The 22,036-nt window shown below is 34.4% G+C and overlaps 1 protein-coding gene across 7 annotated transcripts in view; it reads right to left on the bottom strand.

Annotated features, from left to right (window-relative positions):
• STK3 (serine/threonine kinase 3) overlaps positions 1-22,036 on the bottom strand; it is a 540,259-nt gene that overhangs the window by 131,513 nt on the left and 386,710 nt on the right. For 5 of the 7 annotated variants that reach the window (XR_008917553.1, XM_056823277.1, XM_056823275.1 and 2 more), the window contains one exon: positions 21,952-22,002. The exons of the other annotated variants lie outside the window; for them this stretch is intronic. Coding sequence is in view for 4 of the 5 variants with exons in the window: in XM_056823277.1 (XP_056679255.1) it covers positions 21,952-22,002 (51 nt within the window). In the remaining variant the exon portion in view is untranslated. The remainder of the gene's footprint in view (positions 1-21,951; positions 22,003-22,036) is intronic. 7 annotated transcript variants of the gene reach the window in all.

Below are 22,036 nucleotides of genomic sequence, written 5' to 3'. Positions count from 1 at the left end.
AACTCATGGAAGAAAATCATTAAGAATTAGAATTGGATGAGGGGAAGCCAATGACTTCCTAAGGCAAAAAGAAATAATAAAATATCATCAACAGAATGAAAGAATAAAAGAAAATGTGAAACATCTAAATACAAACACAACTGACATGAAAAATTGATGGAGAAACAATATAAGAATTGTCAGACTGCCAGGAAGTTGTGATTAAAAAAAAATTTGATACCATACTCTAAGAAATCATTAAGCAAAATTGTCCAGAATTTCTAGAACTAGAGGATAAAAAGGAAACTAAAAGATATTGATAACCATCACAAAGAGACCCCAAGGTGAAAAGGAACATAATTGCTAAGTTCTGTAACTCCCATGTTAAGGAGAAAATACTAGAAGCATCAAGATAAAAACAATGTAAATACTGTGTGGCTTAAGTCAGAACAACACAAGACTTAGTAGCTATAATATTAAAAGAGTGAAGGGTATGCAACACAATATTTCAAAGAACAAAAGAGCTGAGTTTACAACCAAGAATAGCATACCTAGCAAAGCTGAGCATAATTACATAAGAGAAAAACAAACATTTAACAAACAAAAGGAATTTCAACTCTTCTTGGGGAAAAAAAACAAAACTCGGTAGAAAATCTATCTACAAGAATCATAAGAAGGTAAATATGAAAGACGAATTATAAGTTTTCTTCTTATATGAGGAAATGTTATATATAAAATTTAAGAATGACATTGTTACTTGGGCAATTTGAAAGAGCACATATAGAAAGAAGACTTGAGATCAAGTTGAATATAATGGAAGGAGGTAAAAATAACAATAAAATAGGGTAGGAAGAGGTAAAATGGAACATCTATCTCACAGAAAAGAGAAATAAGTGGAACTATCTCAGAGAAAAGGAGGAAGGTTGAATGTTGGTAGTAAGAAAACTTTATCCTCATCAGATTCAGGTTAAAAAAGGAACAACACATACAACTAGAAGGGCAAAAATTAACACAGAAAGTAACAGTTAGGTGAGGGAATTGGGTAAGGGAGAAACTGAGTCCTCCTAAGCACCTAAGAGAAGATTGTGTAGAATAAGAGAAAAGAAGGCAAGGGATAAGAAAAGGGAGGGATTCCTAGAAAAGTATTTATATTAGAGAAATAGGAGGGCAAGATGAGGGGAATAAAAGAGAGTCTCTCAAGGCAAGATGAGGGAAAGATTATTAAAAGGGAATTCACATCAAGAAGCAAAAGGGTAGGATATGGAAATAAGGGAGGAACTTATGGAAGGGGAGATAGAAGAAGAATCAGGAAATAAAGGAGAAGGGACAAAGGGTTGTCCTTTCTTAGGAGGGTTGGTTGATTTAGAACTAGGAGGGCAAGGGGAGAGGATAAGGGAGGGGGTTTAAGAAGGCTAAAAAATTTGAAATGTAGTAGACAGAAGAAACTAGCAGTCTGAGTAGGGAAATAACAAAAGGAGAGAAGAGGACAGTGAGAAAAAATAGAATAAAGGGAAATACACAAGTAGAAATTATAACGTTGAACATAAATAGGATGAATTCACCCTTAAAACAGAAACAGAAAGCAGAATGGATCAAAACCCCAAACCCAGTAACATTCTATTTACAAGAAACATTTAAAAATGAGCCACATAGACTAAAAATAAAGGGCTGGAGCAGAATATATTTTGTCTCAGCTGATACAAAAAAAGCAGGTATAGCAATAATGATCTCTAACAAAATTAAAATGAAAGAGATATTATCAAGAGATACTATATAATATTAAAACTATATTAATTTAATATATGCAAGGGAAACTATTGTTTAAAAGGTATAATAGATAATGAAACATAAATATTAAACCTATATGCAACAAAATTTTTAAAGGAAAAACTAAATAAGCTACATATAGAAGCAGATAAAATAATAATAGGGGGAACTTTAATATTCCCCTCTTAGAGCTAAATAAATCTAAATAAATAAGAAATCAAGGAGATGAATAGAATATCTCAGATAAGTTAAATATGATAGATATATGGAGAAAACTAAAGTGGAATAAAAAAGAAACCTTGTCAGTGGTAGATGGTACTTTTACAAAAACTGACCATATGTTAGAGCACAAAAACATTATACTTAAATATAGAAAAGCAGAACTATTAAATACATTTTTCTGTCCCTTAAGGCAACAAAAGTGCATATAATAGAGGATTATGGAAACACAAAGTAAAAATTAGATATTGAATTATAAGTTAGAGAAACAATAACTTCATTAAAGACCTGTGGGATACAAAAAAGCAGTAATTTGGATTTATGCCTCTAAATACTTATATTAATAAAACAGAAAGAACAGATCAATGAATTGGGAATGCAATTTTAAAAACTAACAAAAGAACAAATTAAAAATCCCCAACTAAGTATCGAATTAGAAATCCTAAAAAGTTAAAAATGAAATCAATAAAATTGCAAATGAGAAAACCACTCAATAACTAAAATAGGAGTTGGCTTTATGAAAAAAATCGACAAAATAGATAAACTGTTGGTTAATACAATTTTTAAAAGAGAAGAAAACAAAATTATTACCACTAAAGATAAAAAGGTGAATATGTCACTAATGAAGATTTTACTCAATTATATGCCAACAAATTTAACAGTGTAAATGAAATGGAAGAAACTTACAAAAATACAAACTGCTTGAACTATCAGAAGAGGAAATAGAATATCTAAATAAATAAATAAATAAAACTTTTAAAGGTCAACTAATTCTAATATTAAATAAATTATTTGAAATAACAGGTAAAGAAGGAGTTTACTGATTCTTAAATCAGGAAGACAAAAAAAAGAATGAAAATTATATACCAATTTCATTAATGAAAACAAATGTAAAGTTCCTAACTAAAACACTAGCTATGAAACTATAATAATATGTCCCAAAGATCATATGTTGTGACCAAACAAGACTTATTGCTAGAAATTCATGGATGGTTTAACATAAAGAAAACTATCAACATAATTGATAATATCAATAAAAAACATAATAAAACCCTATGATTTTATCAATTAATACATAAAAAGCCTTCGACAAAATATAACATTCATTCCTGTTAAAAACACCAGAAAGCATAGGTATAAATGGATGTTTTCTTAAAATGGCATGAACCATCTACCTAAATCCATCAGCAATTATTTGTAATGGGGAGACGCTAGAAATCTTTCCACTAAAATCAAGAGTGAAACAAGGATGACTATTATCACCACTATTATTTAGCACAGTATTAGAAATGCTATAAATAGCAATAAGAGAAGAAAAAGAAATTGAAGGAATCAAAATTAGCAAAAAGGTTATAAAACAGTCTCTTTTTGTTGGGAATTTTAAAATCTCCATTTTGCTTGGTCTAGCACCCAAAATTGTGCACACCCACACTACAAGGGCATGTGCTAGTCAATTACAAGGGCATGTGGTAGTCAATGACAAATCAGAAATAACTAACTGCCCACCTGGGTTGCCCTAAACCAAGCTTAAGCCACCATTGGCACTTATGAGGCACAGGAAGTGAGGTAGGGAACAGCCTCTGGAATTTGCTCACTTCCTGTAGACAGAGCGAGATGGGAGTTCGTGCTTGGAGCAGAGAGGAGGCCTGCAGTCAGCTTTCCTTCAGATCGGTCATGTGAGTCAAGGACTGATTTTCCTTTCTACCTTGGCCTTAAGGCCTAATCTCCCTCTGGCTCGGCTAGAAGGTTGAGTTAACCCTTTTCCCTTTCCTCCTCTCTCCTTTACTCCCTGTCCTGTTTTCTTACTCCCATTGTGATTAAACCACCATAAACTCCATTCTGACTTGAGTGTTTCATTTTAGGAATTTCATAAGTAAATTCCTTGGTGACCATAACTTAATATTACAACAATCTTTAAAAGTGATTTTTCACCACAACATTGTAGATGTTATGTTTCTAAAATCCTAGAGATTCTAATAAAAAGTTCACTGAAAGTATCAATAATTTTAGTAAAGAAGCAGGATATAAAATAAAGCTATATAAATCATTAGCCTTTTCTTATATTAGTAACAAAGTCTTGCAAGAAGAGATAGCAGGAAATAACCCATTTAAGGTAAGCATAGATAGAATAACATACTTGTGAATATACTTCCCAAAACAAACCCAGGAACTACACTAACATGATTATAAAACATTTTTTATGCAAATAAAGTCAAATTCAAACAAATGGAGAAATAGTAATTGTGTGAATGGGCAGAGCTAGTATAATTAAAATTAAAATTCTACCTAAATTAATTTACTTATTCAATGCCATTTCAATCAAATTACAAAAAAAAATATCTTATTGAGCTAGAAAAAATAATAACAAAATTCATTTGGAAGAATTCAAAATCCAAAAATAGCAAAATAATTAATTAAAAAAATGTAAAAAGTCTAGCAGTAACAGATTTTAAACTATGTAATAAAGCAGTAATTATCAAAACTCTTATAAAACTATTTATTGAAATTATGTGGTTCTGCCTAAGAAATAGAGAGTAGATCATTAGAATAGAACAGACATACAACAAACAGTAATAAAAGACTATAATAACCTTATATTTGACAAAAGTATTGCTCCAGTCTACTGGAATAAGAAATCACTATTGAGTAAAAATTGCTAGGATAATTAGAAAGTAGTTTGGCAGAAACTAGGAATAGACTAATATCTTACCCCATTCATGAAGATAAGATCAAAATGGATACATGATCTAGACATAAAAGGAGATATAAGCAAATTAGAAGAACAAGAAACATATATAACCTATCAGATTTATGGATAGGTGAAGAACTTATGAATAAATAAGAGCAGAGCATTTTGAAATATAAAATGGATAATTTTGAGCACATTAAATTAAAAAGGTTTTGTATAAATAACACAAATGTTGCCAAGAATAGAAGGAAAATGGAAAATTGAGGCAATATTTTTCAGTTTCTCAGATAGAGGTCTCATATTGAAAATATATAGTCAAATTGATAGGAATAAGATCAACTTGACAATTAATAAATTGGCAATAGACCAGAACAGGTAGTTTTGGGATGAAGAAATCAAAGCTATATATAAATATGGTGATCCCTCATGTATCACGGGAGTTACATTTCAGAGACCCCTGTGAGAGATGAAAATATGCAAAGTAGTGGTATAATATTTATTTTATTATTTATACATATTTTAAAGTTTTATAAACTGTTCCCACTCTCTTATAAACCTTTTCCACCCTCTTATTAACCTTTCCCACACTTTCATAAACACTTCAGATGCTCTTAAACACTTCCTGAATTATGGGCACAGTGTGGAAGAGAAAATAGATAGATGCTACAGTCACAGAGCCAATCTGAGCCCAGGATACAGAACACAGCGCTGTGACAGCCAACAGTGTGCAGTGTACAATCTCAAGTTGGCAAACCTGGGCAAGTGGTAGTGAGTGATGTACCTTATTTTACAAACTCACAATACAGTGAAGCTGCAATAAGTGAACGGTGATATAGTGAGGGATGACTGTACATGAAAAAAATACTCTAAATTACTCCTGATTAGGGAGATACAAATCAAAACAATTTTGAGGTATTCATCTCATAGTGGTCAGATTGGCTAAAATGATAAAAGGGCAAAATGACAAATATTGGAGGGGATGTGAAAAAATGGAAGCACCAATAATAAAACTGTGAAGTGAACCAACTATTTTGGAGTGTAATTTGGAATAATACCTAGAAAGCTATAAAACTGTGAATCCCCTTAGATCCAGCAGGTCTCTTTCCCAAGGAGATCAGGGAAAAGGAAAAGAACCTGTATCAGTGATGGTTAACATTTTAGAAATGGAGTACTGCCCCTAACCCTCCCCCCCCCCTCCGACTGAGTGCTGTGCACACCTCACCCCTGAGACCACTTGTTGTACCCCTCACAACCACTACAAGCTGGGTATGCCCCACCCCTTTACCCTACACAGGGAATGGAGAAAGTACTCTCATTGGACTGCTGGACAGAGGGTTGGGTGATATGAAAAAATGTCATCAGATATGGTAGAGAAGTTCCTTTCTAGTAACAAACACCATCACTGACCTATTTGTTCCAAAATACTTATAGCATTTCTCTTTGTGGTGGCAACTGAAAATAGAGGGGGATGTCCTAAATTGGGAATGGCTAAATAATTCACATACTATTGTACCAAAGAAATGATGAAATTATTTTTTTTAATTTCATAAGAACTACATAAGATAATGAAGAATGAAATAATTAGAGCCAAGAGAGCATTATATATAGCTACAGATTTAATATTTGAATAACTTGTGAATGTTTATTTCCAGAGAATGAACTGAGAAGCTAAAACATAAAAGACATTATCTATCTATCTATCTATCTATCTATCTATCTATCTATCTATCTATCTTCTATCTGTCTATCTATCTATCTGTCTGTCTATCTATCTATCTATCTATCTATCTATCTATCTATCTATCTATCTATCTGTCTGTCTGTCTGTATGTCTGTCTGTCTGTCTGTCTGTCTGTCTGTCTGTCTGTCTGTCTGTCTGTCTGTCTATCTATCTATCTATCTATCTATCTATCTATCTATCTATCTATCTATCGACATATAGAAATCTGTTTGCCAGACAATGTTTTCTTTGTTTTTTGGAGGAGAGGAAGGGGCTGAGATACTGTAAAATAAATTCTATTAATAAAAAGTTTAAAAAAAATTAAAGGAAGAGATTATAGTAGCAGAAGTGTATTAAAGTAAAAAGAGCAATAAAGTATCAGGGGTATGGATGCAATTATATAAAGTTAGGCTGAAAGGAAAAAAGAAGGAAGGAAGGAGATTAAGACTGAATGGTTCTAAGCAATATAAACTATAAGTACCTAGTTTGTCTTATTTCCTATTTTCAAAGATAATGGGAAATATAACAGGATCTGATAGAGAATAAAACAACCTTAACAAATATAATCCAGAATATTGATGAGACAAATTCATCAAAAAACTAGACCAGCATGGCAGAATAGTTTAGAGACAAAACTTCCTGAATACAAGAAATACAGAACACAAAGATTCATAAAGAACTAAAAAGAAAGAATTAGAATAGAATTCCTCAGCAATATCTAAAAAAGCAGGAGTGCTAAACTTCATCTTGGGTGAAGAAAGAATAAAAGATAAAGTTAAGAAAGACAAACGGAAACTATTTTTTGATGGTTCTTCAGTTGTTCAGTCATGTCTGATTCTATGTGACCTCATGGACATAATCAGCTGAGTTTCCTTGGCATCATGGTTTGCCATTTCCTTCTCCAGTGTGTACCCATTTTATAGATGAAGAACTGAGACAAATAAGGGTAAAGTGACTTGCTCGGGGTTACACAGCTAGTATTTGAAGCAGAATTTGAATTCAGATTTTCCCGACTTTAGGTCTAGCACTCTCAACTGTACCACTGTAGATGCCTAGGGAAATTATATCATGGTTTAGTCCACCAGAGATAATGGAAACAATATCAGAATTAAGTATACATGCATTGAATCGGATAGTATCTAAGTACTGAAAGGGAAATTATGAGAAGCTAGACAACAATAGAGAATTAATGTGCCTCCTTCAGATTTAAAGAAATAAAACAAAATTTTATTTTAAAAAATAAATTAAGATCCTAAGTAGATTATCATAAATCCTAGATATGAAATGTACAATATAAGCTCTGTGAGGGCAAGGACTCTTTTTTCACTGTCTTTATGTTCCCCAAGTTATTAGCAATTACTACCTAAGAGTCTATAATACTATTATTGAGTGGGGGCAGTGAAGTGGCTCAGCGGATTGAGAGCCAGGTCTAGAGATGGGAGATCTTGGGTTCAAATATGGCCTCAGATGCTTTCTAGATGTGTGGCTCTGAGCAAATCAATTAACCCTCCATTGCCTAGTCCTTGTTACTCTTCTACCTTAGAACCAGATTATTATCAAGCACTGCAGAGTAAATTAACAAATATTTCCAGCTAGAGTTTAAAGGAATATTAAAGAGATGGAAAGGTGGATCAATGGAATAGACTTGTGGTAAACAACCTCAGCAAAATAGTGTACAATAAACCCAAAGATCCCAGCTTTTGGTACAAGAACCCACTATTTGAAAAAAAAAGTGCTGGGAAAGTTAGAAAACAGTATGGGAGAGATTAGGTTTAGATCAACACCTCACACTCAATTCAGAATGAGTAAATGGCTTAAATATAAAGAGGGAAAATATACCTGTCAGATCTGTGGAAAAAATTTTAAGACCAAGCAAGAAATAAAGAATATTACAAAATGTAAAATGAATAATTTTGATTGCATTAAATTAAAAAGGTTTTGTACAAACAAAACAAATGCAACCAAAATTAGAAGGAAGCAACAAATTGGGAAAAAAATATTTATAACAAAAACCATTTTTTTGACAAAGGTCTAATTTCTCAAATTTATAAGGAGATAAGTCCATTGTACAAAAAAATCAAGCCATTCCCCAATTGATAAATGGTCAAGGGACATGAATAGGCAGTTTTCAGATAAAGAGAGCAAAACTATTAATAAACACATGAAAAATGTTCTAAATTTCTCATAATTAGAGAAGTGCAAATCAAAACACCTCTGAGGCACTACCTCACACCTAGCAGATTGGCCAATATGACAGTAAAGGAAAATAATAAATGTTGGAGGGGTTGTAACAAAATTGGGATACTAATACACAGCTGGTAGAGTTGTGAATTGATCCAACCATTCTGGAGGGCAATTTAGAACTATACCTAAAGGGCACTAAAAGACTGCCTGCCCTTTGATCCAGTCATAACACTGTTAGGTTTGTACCCAAAAGAGATAAGGAAAAATATATGTACAAAAATATTTATAGCTGCATTCTTTGTAGTGGCAAAAAATTGGAAAATGAGGGGGTGTTCATGGATTGGGGAATGCCTGAACAAATTATGATATCTGATATTGATGGAATAGTATTATGCTGAAAGGAATGATGAACTGGAGGAATTCCATGTGAACTGGAAAGACCTCCAGGAATTGACACAGAGCAAAAGGAAGAAAACCAGGAAAACACTGTACACAGAGATTGATGTATTATGGCATAATCAAATGTAAAAGACTTTTCTACTAGTAGCAATGCAATGATCCAGGACAATCCAGAGAGACTTATGAGAAAGAATGCTATCCACATTCAGAGAAAGAACTGTGGGAATAGAAATGCAGAAGAAAAAAATATGATTGATCACATGGTTCGATGGGGATACAATTGGGAATTTTGACTTTAATTAATAATATGGAAATATGTTTTGAACAATGGTACACGTATAACCCAGTGGAATTGCTCATCAGCTCAGGGAGGGAGGAAGAAATAGGGGAAGGAAAGCACATAAATCATGTAATCATGGAAAAGTATTCTAAATAACTTAATTTTAAAAATTAAATGAAAATTTATTTATTCATTACATTAAAAAATAAAGGAATATTAAACACTGCCTGACAGATCAAATGAAATGTTTCTAACCAGAAAGGGGAAAAAACAAAAATATAAACTGAATTATAAAAATACTTTCCATTTTTACGGCAATTGCATTTATCAAAAATATATTTCTAAATTCTGTAAGACAAAGGGCTATTTTCCATTGTGTCTTTGTATCCTTAGTTCCTCAATAATAAATTTTGTCTGGTAAACTGGATCAGAAGTCTCTTTCCTAGATATCCTTAAAATAGAACACTAGACTTCTAGGTCACAAGATGGAGGACTAGATATTTTCACTAACCCATTCAACATTTCAAATTTCTTTAAGACAGAAATTATATACCAAATAAAAAGAAACTTCTGGTATCACCATAGTTTAGAATCTAGGCTCAAAATAAGAATGTGAAAAAACAAACCAATGAACTAACTTCTTCACTGAGCTCATTAAGGACCTCTTCTTCACCCAACAAGGAACCACCTTTGAGACTACTAGTGGGCCCACACAGTGAGTGTTATAACAAAACCCAACTCCAGACTCTGATCTACTCTTTCACTTTCCAGTGCTATGGAAATCCTAGCTCCACACTACAGAACTGACTTGGGCTAGGACAGCAAGCCAACATTCTTTTGCAGTGTTCCAAACTATAGAGGTTCACTGGAGTCACAGAGCCAGTGTCTGGGCAGGCAAAATTCTGTGCTGCAAAAGGTCTTTGCAGAAGATATGAGAACAGAAGGAAAGGTAAAGAACATGGGTTTGAGCTTTAAACACAGTGGAGCATTGTATCCCATTTCAATCTTCAAAAAAGCCTAGAGACTTAAAACTACAAAAATCAGTGTTGTAGCTGTAGCATGGCAATTCTCTAAAATGTCAGTGTCAGTTTAGAGAAGAAACAAAAAGAATGGAGGGCACAGGACAGGAGGCAGGGAAAAGACACAGTGTGAGTGGGGGCTGTGAAGTACTTCACTAAGCCTAGGGATTAGTACTCTGTTTCTAGCTAGGAACCTTTCTGTCTACCCAAAAGTCACTTGGTGAAGAAACCTAGGCTGCTATACCATGAACTGAACTGAGTGGGCTGAAATGCTTTGAGGAAATCACCATGAGAGGGGAGGGAATCAGAGAATCAGAAAGTGAGCAATAGTAGAAAACAGGACAAATGACAGAAATCACCAAAGATTTCATTAAGAAAATTTAAAAAAATGTTTAAATAAGCAGATACTTTTTGTGGTGTAAAAGAATTGAAAATTGAAGGGAAATCGCATCAATTGGGGAATGGCTGTACAAGTTATGATTTTGATGGACTGTTGTTATTCAGCTGTTTCAATCATATCCAAGACTTCATTTACCCATTTCGAGTTTTCTTGTCAAAGATACTGTAGTGGTTTGGCAATTCCTTTTCCAGTTCACTTTTACAGATGAGGAAACTGAGGCAAAAAAGTTTAAGTGATTTGCCCAGGGTTACATAGTAAATGTCTGAGGTCAGATTTGAATTCAAGAAGATGAGTCTTTCTGACTCTAGGCACAGCACTCTATCCACAGAGCCAAACAGCTGCCCTCTCCAATGGCAAGGAGACTTGTTTCAGAAAAGCATGGCAAGAGCTATATGATCTGAAGCAAAGTGAAATGAGGAAAACAGGAAATCACTGTGCCCAGGAATAGCAATGCTATAATAATGATTAAGTATAAAAGACTTGGCTACTCTGATTAATACAATGATCCAAGATAATTTAAAAGGACAACTCATGATGAAAAAATGGCTATTCATTCCCAGAGAAAGAAATGATGAACTCTAACTGAATACTGAAATAGAATTTTCTTGCTTTTTGTAACAACGTTAATATGGAAATATATTTTGCATGGTTTCATATGTATAATTGATATTATATTGTTTGCCTTCTGAATGGGAATAGGAAAGGTAAGAAGGAGGGAGAGAATCTAGAATACAAAATTTTAAAAAGATACTATAGATAAATAATTTAAAAAAGAAAATAAGCAGATGAATGAATATGCAATACAACAGAAAAAAATGGCTTCCAGACATAGTAAACAAGTTTAACCATCTGAATAAATAATGAAAAACAAAGTGAAAGGATCCAGCACTTGATGAGACAGACAACTCTGTGGGATAAATGAACTTGAAACAACAACATATTGCTCCTTGTAGTTTACCTATTTTTTTTTTAACCCTTACCTTCTTTCTTGGAGCCAATACTGTGTATTGGCTCCAAGGCAGAAGAGTGGTAAGGGCTAGGCAATGGGGGTCATGTGACTTGCCCAGGGTCACACAGCTGGGATGTGTCTGAGGCCAGATTTGAACCTAGGACCTCCAGTCTCTAGGCCTGGCTCTCACTCCACTGAGCTATCTAGCTGCCCCCGTGGTTTACCTATTTTTATCAACTCAATCATTTTATTATTTTTTTCAATTACATGTATAAACAAACACTCACTTTCTGGCATTTTGAGATTCAAATTCTCTCTCTCCTTCCTTACCGTCTTCCATTCCCCCTCCCTTGACACATGGTAGCAGACAATGTGATATAGGTTATTCCAGTGTTGCCATGCAATATAAATGTCCAGATTCCTTATGATGTGAAAGACATAGATTGTACATATAAGAAAACATGCATGAAGGAAATAAGGCAAGAAATGGCATGGTTAGATCTGCATTCATAAACAGGTCCTTCTATAGCTGTAGATAGCACTTTTATCATGAATTTCTAGAGTTGTCTTGGTTCCTTGCCTAAGCATAATAGTTTTAGTCCTTCATCCCACAGTTGATCATCAAATAATATTTCTATCACTTTATTCACAATGCTCTGCTAGTTCTCCTCACTTCACTTTGCACCACTTGATATAAGTCTTTCCAAGTTTTTCTGAAATCATCCCATCCATCATTTCTTATGGCACAATAGTACTCCATTAGAACCAAATACTATAACTTGTTCATCCATTCCCCAATTGATGGATACCTCCTCAGTTTCTAGTTCTTTGCCACTAAAAACAGAGCTGCTAAAAATGTTCTGAATGTAGGTCCTTTTCCCTTACCTCTGATCTCTTTGTGATACAGACCCAATAGTATGCATAGTTTTTATGGACCTTTGGATGTGCCTCCAGGTTGCTCTCCAGAATGTTATATCAGTTCTATAAAAATGGAGATTTGAACCCCAGACTTCAATCCCCAGAAGTCCTTGGCACTTCCCAGAATGCCCTATAATCTCACCTGAGTCCTCACCTGAGTGCGAGATCAGCATTTTTATTTAAACTGACTGTAATGCCTACTTGGGTCTCTCTGCTTCCGCTTCTAAGCACACGCCTCTCTCAAGATGTAGTAAGTGAAATTGAATGGGCTTACCAGCCCTGGGTTTTTTTCTATTTTTGTATTTCTTTATCCTTGATTTCTAATAATATTTAATAAACCTCTAAAAATATAATACTTTTAGTAGAGAAACTAATTTAACTGTTACAATTCTTAGTACTACACTATATACACTGGTGTATTAGCGTACCAATTTTCTGATATCCCCCCTTCAATGTTTGCAATTTTCCTTTTTTGTCATATTAGTCAATATGACAGGTGTGAGGTAGTATCTCAGAGTTATTTTAAATTGCATTTCTCTGATCAATAGTGATTTAGAACACCTTTTTCATATATGCCTTCATCTGAGAGCTATCTATTCATATCTTTTGTCCATTTATCAATTGGGGAATGATTTATATTCTTATAAGTTTTTTGAGAATATTTTAAGAATATTTGAGAAATGAAGCCTTTGTCGGAGATATTTGGTATAAATTTTTATTTCCAGTTATTTGTTTCCCTTCTAATTCTGGTTGCATTGATACAGTTTGAACAAACTCTTTTTAATTTAATTTAATCAAAATTATCCATTTTACTTCTTGTAATGTTCTCTATGTCTTATTTGGTTATAAATTCTTTCCTTATCCAAAACTGTGACAGGTAAATTTCTGTGATCTCCTAATTTGTTTCTCATATCACCTTTTATTTCAAGATCATAAATTCATTTTCATTTTAACTTGGTATATGGTATGAAATGTTGGTCTATGCCTCATTTCTGTCATACTGTTTTCCAGATTTCCCAGCAATTTTTTTTCAAATAGTAAATTCTTTTCCCCAAAACTTGGATTTTTGGATATACTAAATTCTAGGTAATCATGGTCATTTTCTTTCTTTCTTTTTTAAATAATTACCTTCCATCTTGGAGTCAATACTGTGTATTGACAATACTGTGTGGGTCACACAGCTAGGAAGTGTCCGAGACCAGATTTGAACATAGGACCTCCTGTCTCTAAGCCTGGCTCTCAATTCACTAAGCCACCAAGCTGCCCCCTCATTTTCTGATAGATAATGGGACCAAAGCCCCTCTTTCCCCCAATTCCTACCAAGCCCAATAGCTGCTCCCTACTCCTTCCCCTTCTCCTGCTAGAACTCCATAACTTGCATTATGTTTGGCTATTTTAAGTATAATTTCTCTTTTTATCTCTAGCTGTCAGAGGTATATAGAAATGCTGATAATTAATGAGGGATTACTTTATATCTTGCAACTTTGCTAAAGTTGTTGTTATAATTAGTTTTTTAGTTGATTCTCTAAGTATACCATCATATCATCCGCATAGACCAATAACTTTGCTTCTTCACTATTTTAATACCCTCAATTTCTTTTTCTTCTCTCATTGGTATAGCAAGGATTTCTAGTATAATATTAAATAGTATTAGTGATAAAGGGCATCCTTGCTTCACTCTTGATCTTACTGGTTTCCAATTTATTTCCATAACAGATAATGCTTGCTGAGAGTTTAAGATAGTTGCTGTTTATCATTTTATGGAAAGCTCCGTTTAGTCCATTGTTCTCTAAGGTTTTTATTAGAATGGGTGCTATATTTTGTCAAAAGTTTTTTCATCTATAATATATAATCATATGGTTTCTGTTGTTGTTTTGATATGGTCAATTATGCTAATCATTTCCCTAATATTGAACCATCCTTGGATTCCTGGTATAAAACTCACCTGGTCACAGTGTATGATCTTTGGTAAATGCTGCTGTTATCTCCTTGCTAGTAGTTTATTTAAGATCTTTACATTAATATTCATTAGGGAGATTAATCTATAGTTTTTTTCCCTCTTTTTTTCCCCCTCTTCTTGTTTTAGGTATCAGCATCTGAGTTTGTATTTTGATTTTCTCTCTCACTAAATTAACTCTCTAAGGCCAGATTTTTCCTTTGTCTTTTGCTCATCTTGTCAGTTTTCCTTTTTCACTTTTTTTTGGTACCTTATCTATATGTTGAAATTCTGCTTTGTCCTGGGTAGAGAACAACTACTGTTCCAAGATAGCCTAGTAGCTTCCTCTAGGGTTCTGTAGCAAAGGATTGATTGACAGTCCTCAAGCCAAGGATTTTAGAAGAGCTAGCTGGGTCAGAATTTTAAGGGGTTAGAGAAAGCAGTTTTTCAAGTATGGAGTCTGGAGTTTAATCCTGAAGGTGTAGATCTGGACTCTCCCTGGACAAACTCATCTATCAAGCTGCCTGACTTATGAAGCAAAGGTGAAGAGGAAGTTCCCCATTTCATTCTGGTGGACAAAGGGATTTGGAAGAGGATTTCTTTCTCTCTGGAGCTTCCAAGGACTTTGCAACTGGATCTCTGCTGTGTGACCCACTAAGGACTCTTTGAAAATCTGGGCTTTTTGTGCAGACTTATCCTTAGCTAGTTTTAATTTAGTTTAGTTTAGATTACTTAAAAATAACTATAGTGGGTTAAATATCTGGGATTAATTAGTAAGCTAGCCTATTATCCTCTTTCATTCATCATTATTCCCTCTTTGTTATTTTTACTTGTGTGTTTTCCTTTTCCTACACCCTTTCCCCTTCTTCAAATTCCCCATAACAGTTCTCAATCCTACTGTATTCCTCTCCCCACTTGGCTATACTAGGTGGACCTGTCCCACTTGCATCCTATCCTGGACTGCACCTGGCGGGCTGATCACAATGGTACCCTTTTTTGGCTTTGCTAGGGAAGCTGGTTCCACTTCTACCTTTTCCTGGACACTAATGCTGGAATGGTACCTCCTCTGCCAGTTTCCCAGTGTTGCAAGGGCTAGTCGACTCTCTCTTCTCATTCTTGTTTTTCTTCATTTAGAGGTGTTACTCTGAGTGTGTGTGCGTGTGTGTGCGCGTGTGTGTGTGTGTGTGTGTGTGTGTGTGTATGTGTGTGTGTGTGTGTGTATAGATAGGTTTGGGTGGGTGGAGAGTATTCCTTACTCTACCATCTTAGTTCCCATAACTGTTCCTTATAGTTTAAAAGAGAAATAATAATTATCACAGCAGAATTTATGGCCTCGTACAGAAAAAATAATAGGTTGAAAAGAAAAACTGGAATTGCAATGACAAGTCACACTAAAGAAGCAAAATAGAGAACAAGAATTGGGAATTAAAAATACAAAGAAGTTAAAGGACCTAGACGTGGTGAAGCAAAGATAATAACATTAAGAGAACACATACTTACTAAATAAGCAAAACATACCGATCTTGAAGACAAGATGCAACAATCTAAGGACCATAGGTCTACCAGAATATGAAGGATTAAAAAAAAAACCTTAATATGGAAAATAATACAAGAAAACTATCTAGAACTTCTGAACATAATTGAAATACAAATTGAAAGAATTCAAAGTGCCTCCAAAAAAAATTGAATTAAGGTTGTAAAACTTCACAAAACATAGTACAGGTATCTCTACATCACTGGAGGTGGTGGAAAGGAAAACTGAAGCAAGTTTTGGACCTTCTGTCACTCAGGTGGAACAAACGGCAGTTGGAATATTAGAGAGAAGATATTGACAAGAATGACAGTTGGTGAGGGAGGGGAACTTAGTGACAGTTGGTTTCATGACTCTCTCTTGGCCCCTGGACTGGAAGGAGCCTCTCTCCCTGTCTTGGGATAGAAGTACCTCCATTCCTGGACTGCCCCAACTGTGTGCTCTACCTGGATTCCTGTGATCATTTCAGCAAACAAAATGATTGAAGGGGAGCGATTTGAACTTTAGGGGTACCAGCCCAAAGAGCTGGTACCAACCAGCTCTGAAGGTCAGAAACTTTTCTCCCTCTTGCTGTCTACTGCTAAAGACTTTGAACTTAAGAAAGCTAGCACAGATTAACATAGACAGGAATAAAAGAAACCCTCCACCAGCCTACAATGCCTGGCCTCAGCTCGAAAGCTGAGAGAGACTCAAACCCAATCTAGAGAAATCCTGATTCCCTCTTCCCTGATATCTCCCAATCCAAACTTGCTATTAAAATGCAGTCAGATAAGAGGACTATCATTTCAGGGCAACATAAAGGGAGCTGAACCCAAGGTCAGCCATTCAACCATAAACTGTCCTCATTGGATCCCTGCTGGGCGACCTTGATCTGGGGGGAGGCTTGTCCTTCAGGAAGGTCCGTGCTTACCTGCTATGGGGTATCTTCAACATCAATTAATAGAGAAGACACCCCCTCAGGCTATCATAGGTGGCCCATTTCTCAGGGAACCCCAATTTTCAAAGATAGCCTCTCAGAAGGGGGTATCTCCTTTTGCCTCACCAGCAGCTATATTCTCTCTCCCTTCAACCCCTCCATTCCCTGTTGGAAACCTTCCTAATTCTCTGTACCTTATTCAATCTCTTTAAATATTATAGGCAGGGTTAGGGGAATGGTGCTTCTGTAGTCCAAAAAATCCAAAAATATTTTTTGATCCTCCCTTCATACCAGAAAAGAAGACTAGAATTTGTTTATGTAGGTTAATGTTGAAAAAAACTATAGGGAAAAAATTTGAAATTTGAAATAAATATTAAAAAATTAAAATGAGGAGAGGAGAGGAGGGGAGGAGAGAGAAGAGAAGGAGAAGAAAGGAGAGGAAAAGAAAAGAAGACCGTAATAATTTGAAATATTTCAAGCATTCTTAGCGAAAACTAGAAAAGATAGTTACGTATTTGGGTGGACAGAGAGCTAGACCTGGAGGTGCCTGGTTCAAATCTGATCTCAGATATTTTCTAGCAATGTTACCCTAGTAATGTCATTAAACCCCAATTTCCTAACCCTTTCATCTCTTCTATCTTGGAACTGACTCTTAGCATTGATTTTAAGACAGAAGGTAAGGATTTAAAAACGAAAGAAAACTAGACCTGAAGTGTTTATTTGTTTCTCAATTGCCCAATGCAACAGAAATGTAAAAGGGATGGACAAATGCAGAAGCCAAGGACAGTAACAGCAACAGAGTAACAACAGAGAGACCAATTGGAGATTTCTTCCTAAGTGTACACAAATAAATAACAATGAGGGCAGAAGGCAGAAGAAGGTAAAGAGGCAGACCTAGGGCATTATGGGCATAACCTGGTGACTTTCTACCTAGACATGAATCAAGATTTTTGTGGGATTGCTTTATAAAATGGGAGGGCTAAGAAAAGGGGAACAAGAAAAAATAAGGAGAAAGAGCGGATGTATGCAAGTGAAATTAAGGGTTAGAAACGAGGGCAAAGATACCCTGGTGGTACCAGGAAGAGACAAACCTGCAATGGAGAGGATGAAAAGGTGGGAAGAGGATTGAAAGGGGGAAAAGAAAAGAGGGAGACCTTGTTATAGAAGTGGGATTGTAGGAGTCCACTAATGATGGGTCCTTTGGGTGAAGAGAAAGATATTCTGTGAAAGGAGATGGGAACTTCATGGTCTTGGGTATTTGCATCTTGAAAAGAACATTTGGTCTCCCTGAAGAGGAAGAGGATTTTATATTGTGAGGGCAACTACCACTTGAGAGAATGAGGGGGCATGTATCTAGGGAGGAAACTTTGAGGAAAAGGGAGGAAAAGTTGGTAATGGGGGGGAGGATATAGATATTGGCTGCATAATAAAAAATGCAGAAGGGATGGGAAAGTTCTAAAGTTCTAAAATGAGGCAGTGTTTTCTTGTCACCTGTAGAAATTATTCTGAAATGGAAAAAAAGGTTATCCTCAGGGCACAGTCTAAATGGCAATGGCAGAAAATTTCATGAGAGGGGAGTCTAAAATGTATGACTTTGAATTTATTATTCCTTGAGGAACAGAGAGGGGAGAATATATAAGAGACAGAAACTAGAGAATGAGGATATAGAGAAGATAGTTAATAGAATTAAACTCTATTTGGAAAGAAGCAAAAAAATGAAAATTTAAAAACTAATGAACAAGATTAATTAAAAAAGAGAAGAGAAAAAGTGAATCTATTTGACAGATAAAAAATGAAGGGAAGAATTAAATAATCAGATAAAAATAGGAAAGAATAAAGAACTAATAAGCAAAGCCACCAAAAGAAAGGTAATGGAGAGGAAAGAATTGGAGGGGAAAAGAGCAACTGGGTATAAAGTTTCCTTTAAAAAAGATGAAGCTAAAGTAATTGAAGGAAAATAGTATTGAGTTTTTTTAGGAACATTATTGATTAATAATTGATTCTGATAAGTTGAATGACAGAAGAGAGAAATTTCTGTCAAAAGGGCTCAAACCAGTTCCGAATGCAAAACAAGAGTTCTGTTGGAATTTCCATCTGTGGGTTTCCCTCTCCCTCTCCTGTCCCTTTCCCTCTTCCTCTCCCTTTCCCTCTGCTGTCCCTGTCCCTGTCCCTGTCCCTCTCCTCTCCTCAGAAACCAGAAGATCTTTCTTTTCTCTGGGCTCTGTGGGAAACCCAGAATCATGGCAGAGCTTCAGGTAGGCCTCAATCAAACTTGCTCTGACTGGTCTTTTTTATAATTTTGGAGGAAGAAATATAAGATAAATATATCATTTATAAGTTATTGGAAATAGGTTATCTAGATAGGAAATTCTGGGATTTATTTAGTAATAAGGAGAAATAGAGTACCCTGGTTTCCTGGAGAAGAAAACCCCATGAGGGGGAATCAGTTGGGAGCAGGTAAAAGCTTAGGATCCCCTTAGTTTTTTAGGGTTTCCTGTTTACCTATCACCTTCTTAAATCCTTATACCTTTTATTAAATTAAAATTAATGTTTTTTCTGACTGTTATCCCTTGCGCTAGCCTAGAAACAAGGCCTAATACTATTACCTTGGCCCTTTATCTAGAGTATCTGACCAACAACGATAAGAAGATATTAAGTCTAGAAATTATTTTAACAGTTTCCAATAGAAGAGAGGAAAAAAATCAAAACCTGAAAAATTCAGGAAGAGACCAATAAAAGAAAATATAAATATAACTTTAAATGTGAATAGATAAAGCAATCCAATAAAATGAAAAAGTGAGATTGGAGAAGAAAATAAAACCCTACAAATATTTTGCTTATAAGAAATATATATTTAAAACAAAGACATAAAATAGAAAGATGGGAAAAATTAATCATGTATCAAGTGAATCCAAAAAATATGAATTATAATCATACTCTCAGACAGAGCAAAAAAAATCCTCAAATTAAAAAAGGATAAACAAGGAAGCCACATTATTTTGAAAGGAATAATAAACAAACCACTATCAGTAATAAATTTACATGTTCCAAATGCCTTGTCATTGAAATTTATATGGGTAACACTAAGCTACAAGAAGACAGAAGGTAACACAACAGTGACAGGAGACTTTGGTATCTTAATTTTCGATAAGTCTAACACAGAAAAGATGAAAAAAGAGAAAATATGAAACTTGAACAAATTGCTAGAAAAACTAAAATTAAAAGAATAATGGTTTCTTCTAAATAAGCCTGCAAAAGTATTACATATTTATTATTATCCTATGGAATTTTTACAAAAATTAAAAACATCAGGGCATAGAGATATTGCAAACATTTAAAATGTTGACCACAGTGCAATAAAAAATAATCAATGGTTTGGGAACCACAACCAAAGATAAAGAGACAAATGGAGCCTTAATAATAAAATTCTAAATTATTGTTGTCCATTTTTGATTTTCAAAGAGAACCAATGACATCACAATGAAAACATGAATTGGACATAAATCACAATTAAATGAAGCAGAGTTGCACAAATTCATCAACCTCACTCTCTTTGTGTATTCCAAATCCAGTAGCAAGACAAAAGTCAGGATGACTGGCAATGGCCCAGGATGCTGTGGATGTCCTTGGCCTTTTCAATATCTGACCAAATTCTAGGTGCTCCATAGCACCTGCTTGAGGCACTTTCATGGTCATTGGAACAGATTGTTCTCACCTATTCATTTTACGAAGGAAATCTTCATGAAAATGCCTACATTAGACAACCTTCTAATTCACCTATGGGTTTGAGGCCCTGACCCTGGTTGAAGCTACCTGTCAAGGAAGTTTTGTTGGGGTGTTCATGCTATGGCTTCTTGAAGCCACAGGTGAGAATTGTGGAAAAGATAGATGACCCTAAAGGTGGATGAGCAGCTCTGAAAAGGGCTTGGCAACGAACATGCCAGAGGTGTTAATTTCTTTGAACATCCCATAAAACACGTACACCTTGCATCTAGTTAGTATGCTAACATGAACTTTCCTAATATTCAATCACTTCTATCAGTACAACTTGTTGAACATTGATGATTAAGTAACAAATAATTTTTTAAAAAGAAATGAAGAACAAGAAGAAAAAAATCATCAAATATGATCAATAGATTAGGAAAAAAATCCGTTAATGTTTCACAACTTCCATATCTTTTAATAAAAGAAATCATTTAAAAAAGTCAACACTAACAGTAGATAAGGAATTTGTCAGAATTCTCATATTTAAAAAAATTTTGCACTAATTCCCTAATATAATTATTGATCAGTATACTAAGCAAACTTTTGCTAACAAAATATATCACTACCAGGTATACCACAAAGTTTTGCATACCAAAAACAATCCTAAAAAATTATGTACAAATACAATTTTTAGAATTAAATAAAGATTGAAAAGCATTAAGGAATTTCAGTATTTAAGGCACTCTTATGAACTGAACAATCCTTTTGTCATATAAGCAATCACTTCTTATTTTCAAATTACTTATTTGCTTTCTAAATATTAATTTGAATAAGCTAGTTCTATTAAAGCAAGAGGCAACGATCTACTGGTCTCCCTTCAGTCTGTTATTTAATCTCATATATATGTGCAAATAATAACGAATATGGTATTTTGGAAAATAATAAACAGCAATCCTTTGAATATCCATGTATCCATCTTTTTTTCAATTTCCCCTTTAAAATACCGATCTTTAAAAAGAAAATTTATTTTTTCTGAAGCTAAAACTTAAATAGAATTGCAAGATGCATTTGCTTGTTTAATAGTACACAAAGGAAAAATATACTCTATTCACACTCAATAAAATAGATATAAAATAACTCTAGTTCCAAATTTAAATAAATAAGGACAAATAAATGGGGGAAATTTGTGACATTTCTTTTAAAGTTACAGAAGTAATTCATTGCATATTTTCTCCTCTCCAAAAGAAACAATACCTTATTTCTAAATAATGAGTAGACCAAAGAACAAATCATAGAAACAATAATTATGTGAATGAAATTACAATGTTGAAAAAACATACCAAAGTTTCTGGAATGCAGCTAAAGCAGTCCTCAGAGGAAAGATCATAGTTCTATAAATATATATTAACAAAATAGAAAAAAAAA

This window comes from Monodelphis domestica, chromosome 3, assembly GCF_027887165.1.
Source record: "Monodelphis domestica isolate mMonDom1 chromosome 3, mMonDom1.pri, whole genome shotgun sequence".
Lineage (NCBI taxonomy): Eukaryota > Metazoa > Chordata > Mammalia > Didelphimorphia > Didelphidae > Monodelphis > Monodelphis domestica.
The sequence above is the reverse complement of the archived record's forward strand: the minus strand, read 5'-3'. Positions and strand labels throughout refer to the sequence as shown.